This window comes from Eretmochelys imbricata, chromosome 1 (assembly GCF_965152235.1).
Source record: "Eretmochelys imbricata isolate rEreImb1 chromosome 1, rEreImb1.hap1, whole genome shotgun sequence".
NCBI lineage: Eukaryota > Metazoa > Chordata > Testudines > Cheloniidae > Eretmochelys > Eretmochelys imbricata.
The window spans coordinates 269,731,593-269,736,424 of record NC_135572.1 but is presented as its reverse complement, the minus strand read 5'-3'; the positions used below and the strand labels follow the sequence as shown (position 1 = coordinate 269,736,424).

At 53.5% G+C, this 4,832-nt stretch overlaps 1 protein-coding gene across 1 annotated transcript; it reads right to left on the bottom strand.

Annotated features, from left to right (window-relative positions):
- Positions 1 to 1,359: 1,359 nt before the first annotated feature.
- MBLAC1 (metallo-beta-lactamase domain containing 1) lies at positions 1,360 to 2,244 on the bottom strand. Its single transcript, XM_077835205.1, is given in 3 exon segments — positions 1,360 to 1,695; positions 1,697 to 1,957; positions 2,239 to 2,244. Coding segments are annotated over 3 exon segments (603 nt in total).
- Between the last annotated feature and the right edge of the window lie 2,588 nt (positions 2,245 to 4,832).

The following is a 4,832-nucleotide window of genomic DNA, read 5'->3' as shown; positions in this document are numbered from 1 at the left end:
TTGGCCAGGAGCCGGTGTTCGGGCAGCGTGCGGAGCCCCATGGCCCCCCCGCCTGGAAGCCAGAGCTGTGGGCTGCTTCTGGGGCGCAGTGCGGTGCCCCAGGACAGGTGGGGACTAGCCTGCCTTAGCACCACTGACCGGACTTTTAACGGCTCGGTCAGCAGTGCTGACCGGAGTCGACAGGTCCCTTTTCGACCGGGTGTTCTGGTCAAAAACCAGACACCTGGTCACCCTAACCTAGGGGTAGTACAAAAATCACCCTCTTAATTAAGAGTTATACCAGCACAAAAACTGTGAGCAGACCAGGCCTAAGATGTTGTTTTCTGTTAATAAAATTAGGGCTGGGAGAAAGAACTACTTTACTGGATCATATCGACCCTCACCCTATTCAGTGCCCTGCACTATGTTCTTCACTGCTTAGTTCAGCTTTTTAAAGGAATCAAGGGTTGGGGCTTTTGCCTTTTCCCTTAGGAGACTCTACCACAGTCTAATTGACTTCACTGGCAGGAAACATTTCCTGATGATATGCTTTAATTTTGGGTGTCAAACTCTTGGCCCATGTGATGACCTCTCTGTCTGAGCCTGCATCAGTACAAGCATCTTCTCCTACAGTAGCTGTTCAGAATTTCCCTCCTTTGGCATCTGAATCTGAGTCCTTCCCATACTGTCAAATATTGCTTAGGGCACGAACAAGGCTCCTTTGGCATCTGCTGGATGCCTATTTCAACTGCAGGTAGTTGGCTCTATGCTTCAATCCTGCTGAGCTTAGTGCAGCTCCAAGAAGCAGTTGCAGGGGTACAGAGCTGGGAGGTGGCTGCCTGCACTAAGGACCTGAGTTAGCAGTCCTGGGGCACTGGTTACATAGGATTGGATTGTAAAACCTGGGCCTGTTGGCAGGGAAGCAAGTCTGAACCAATGCAGTGTTGTCTTTTTGGCTATGTCTGTACTAAAAATACAACCAAGTGAGAGGAATCTGCTATCACACAGTAGTCCCCTGACCTTGTTACAGCACGGTTACCACTTGTGGTGTGGACAAGAGCTAAGCATGTCCCTAGAGTCAGGCTAAAACTGGGTTCTCAGTTCCCTTTAAGTCACTGGTATTGTGGGCTGTGTTCCAGGCACAATGTCATCTGAATCTGAGAGGGTTGGGAGGGCAAACCAGGAACTCTGTGTCTGAGCGGCTGTGGAAGAGGCAGGCAGGCAGCTCAGCAGTAAAGATCCAATCTAAATGAGGGGTTGGGGTGTGAGTGAGTGGGGAAAGGAGGAGTCTTAATACAAGTTTAAGTGGTGGTTCTCCTTGCAGTGTCTACACTTAGTCTTTTTTTGGGGGGGGGTCGCCAAGCTCTGTTTAAGTTGGGCTCAGTGGGTCCCAGGGTGGCATCTCACCCCCTGTCTGCCCTCCCCCACGGGGCTGCCCTCCACCCGCAGCACCCGGAAGGGCGGCCAGTGGCCGGGGATCACCACGTCGGCCAGGGCCAGCACCCGCCGGCGGCTCCACTCCTGCTGGGCGGGGTCCTCACTCAGCGCCTGCCAGGCGGCCTCGTCCTGCTCCTGCTCGAACAGGTCCCCGGCCACCAGCACCGTGCCCAGAGCTGTGGCCCGCACCAGCACGCTGGTGTGGGCGGCCATGTGCCCGGGCGTGGGCAGCACCTCCATGTGGCCTTGATCGATGGGGTAGGGGGCACTGCCCCCCCAGGTTATGGGGCAGGTAAAGCCCCTCCCCCTGGCTGAGGTGGAAGCCCACCAGCAGCGTGGCCCCGGGGAAGAGGTTGAGGTTGCCGGCGTGGTCGGAGTGGCCGTGGGTGCAGACCACGTGGGACACGTACCCCCGGGCCATCCCCTGGGCCGCCAGCAGCCCCAGCAGCCGCTCCCGCCCCCAGGGCCCCCCCGAGTCCACCAGGGTGAGCCAGGGGCCCCGCAGCAGCATGAGTGTGCCATCGGCCCGCGTGCCGCCCGGCTATACCCCTCCTGGGAGAAAGGCACCAGCACCGAATAGGAGGTGCTGGGGATCAGGGAGAGCCCCAGGGGCACCGTGCGCAACGGAGGGGTTGTCGGGTGGGAGTGGGGCTGGAGGGGGCGGTGGGCATCAGTCATTCTAGGCAGCCAAAGATTCCATATTCCTGCAGCTCTGCTGCGTTTCTGGAGGCAGCTTGGGGTGGGGATTGTTTGGGGAGGAAGGTGCTGAGTCTTTTTAGGCAGGATGAGGCCTGAAGCAGCCTCCCTTCTGCTTCCAAATACCTCCATTTCGTTCCTGCCCCCATTTACCCTCTTCTACCATTATCCAGCAAGCCTGTCTCCCTCAGCTCCCATCCCTCCCCAGCCTGTTCCCTGGCCACCTTCTGCTCCTCACCCCTCTGCCAGTGAGTCTCTTGTTTTTCCTTCCCAAACAATCCCCACCCCCAGGCCACCTCAGGCTCTCCTGTCCTCTTCCTCCCCCCTAGATTCCCTCTCCCACACTCCACCCCTGATTCCCTCCAGCACCAATCTTCCTACTCACTCCTGGATGTACCCAGCCTACCTTCCCCCTGTTTCTGCAGGGCCTAAGGGATAGGTTTTGCCTTCCCCCACACCTGAGAGGGAAATAAGTGACTGTTTCTCACTAGTGAGCATCACTCATGGAGATGCACAAAACTTGGCAGCACTGTTGCTAGGCTTTGGATTTCCACTTTCTGAAGGATTTCTGCTTGGCTCAAGTAATCTCTTATACCAGGTGGCTAAATAGCGAGGTTCAGCTCTTGCCTTCCATCTTTGTTTTTGTTTAGGGTCATGCATGCCCTCTATGGCTCAGCTAGAGTCACTTAAGTAGCCTTTCTGAGGCTGTGACTATGCTCGGAACGCCTTACTAGTATAGAAATATCAGTATAGCATACTAGTAAAGTGCTCCTAGTGTGGGCGTAGCTGTACCAGCAAAGCTGTGCTTCATACCATTATAATAAAACCACCCTGTGATGGGCTCCCTGGGGTGGAGCCTGGAACTGGGGTACCACTGTGCCCCCTTAACTCTCCAGGATGGGCTGTCTCTCACAATGCTTTGCTAGTGACAAGCAGCAAACCCCTCCAGGCGCTGTTATCACTTAGCATAACAGCATGTGGAGCCCCACACCCAGCTAGACTGCCTGAATGCTCCCAGACCCACTCACGAATCACGCAGAGAAAGGCACCAGCCAGTTCTCCCCAGCCTTGCATCCAGAGCTGTACCGTGGAGCCTGATCAGTGTAAAGTGTATTACCCAGTCCATCTCTCTCTTAACGTGGAGAGGACATACACAAGCCTTTATAAACTGAGCTGAGATTTCCCAAGCACTTCATCCAAAACGCACTGTTCTAGGTAAAATGTAAAACAGAAAGATAGATTTTAAGTGATTATAAATGGTAGGCATAAAAGGTCAGAGATAGTTACCAAAGAAAATAAAAGGTAAGTGCACAGTCTAAATCTTAAACTTTATTACACTAGGCAGTATTTAGATCAAGCAGTTCTCACCCTACTGGATGTAACAGTCTTAATACACAGGCTTTTCTCTCAAGCCAGGGACCAGTCTCCTAAATTGAAGTCTTTGTCTTTCCATCAGTTTTGTTGTTTCCAGCATAGGTGGGGGAGGAGAAAGGCCTTGCAAGGCATGGTGTCACTGTCCCATACTTTATACCAGGGGTGGCCAAACCATGGCTTCTGAGCCGCATGCGACCCTTTTACAGTTAAAGTGCGGCTCGCAGAGCTCTCCACACCCCCTCTGCCCCCAGTCTGGTAGGTGGCTCTGCGGTGGGGGTAGGGGCTTCTGCCAGAGATGACTGATGCTTCCTAAGAGTGGGGGGAGGGGCATAATTTAAATCCCACCCAACATCTTGAGTCACGCCCCCCCTCTTACCTTCAGCTGCCCCACCTTGCAGCTCCTAGCTGTTAGGTCCCTTTGGAGAGGCAGCAGCAAACAGCTGGGAGCTGCAGGGAGGGGCCACTGATTTAGCTCCATAGGAAGAGGTAGCAGCAAAAGCAGCAGCTCTCCCTGCAGTTCCCAACTGTTTGCCACTGCCTCTCCCCATGGCTACAGCTCCCAGCTCACCAGCTTCAGCTGCTGCGGTGCAGGGAGGGGGCCCAGTGGCATCATGTGACTGAGCGAGGCATATGCCTCCCCCCCCCCACATACATCACCTCTGGCTTCTGCCCGGCAGTGTGGGGGGGATCTAGTTGCTTCAGCTGAAGATCCAAGCCCTGGGAGTCATGCCCCTGCTCTTGAACTTCTGAAGATTGTTGTATGCAGCTCGGAGGATCAGTAAGTTTGGCCACCCTCTGTTTTATACCCTCAGTCCATGTGTCTGGAAAATACTAGCCAGACATGGCCTGGTGGGTTGAGCAATCCCCCTGGTGTGGTCTTGTGCAACAGTCATTGAATTGTAAATCCCTTGATTAAATCTCCCCTGCTGATTAATGGTCATTGAGCACTGTCCTGGGAGTGGTTTACCTTCTTTGTGTGCCCCTAGCAGATTTACAGCATATTTCAGTAAAAACTATACAGCAAAATCTCATAACTTGATACACACTAATGATATATGTATTTTGACAGAACAATGGATTTCAGCAGATCATGACCTCACGTATGATATCTTACATGGGGGTTCCAGGGTGCTGTTTTGAGGTACAGAGTGACACATATGAAACAAGCCATACTCGTAAAAGGACAACTCTACTGGTGTAGCTGCACCCACCCTAGGGACTTCTGCCAGCATATCTATACCAGTTAGGGATCACACCTCTTCACACCCCTGACCAACCTAGCTATGCTGGCCAATGTCTGTAGGGTAGGCCTGTTTAAGGATTATTTACTTCTTAATTTAGACTTC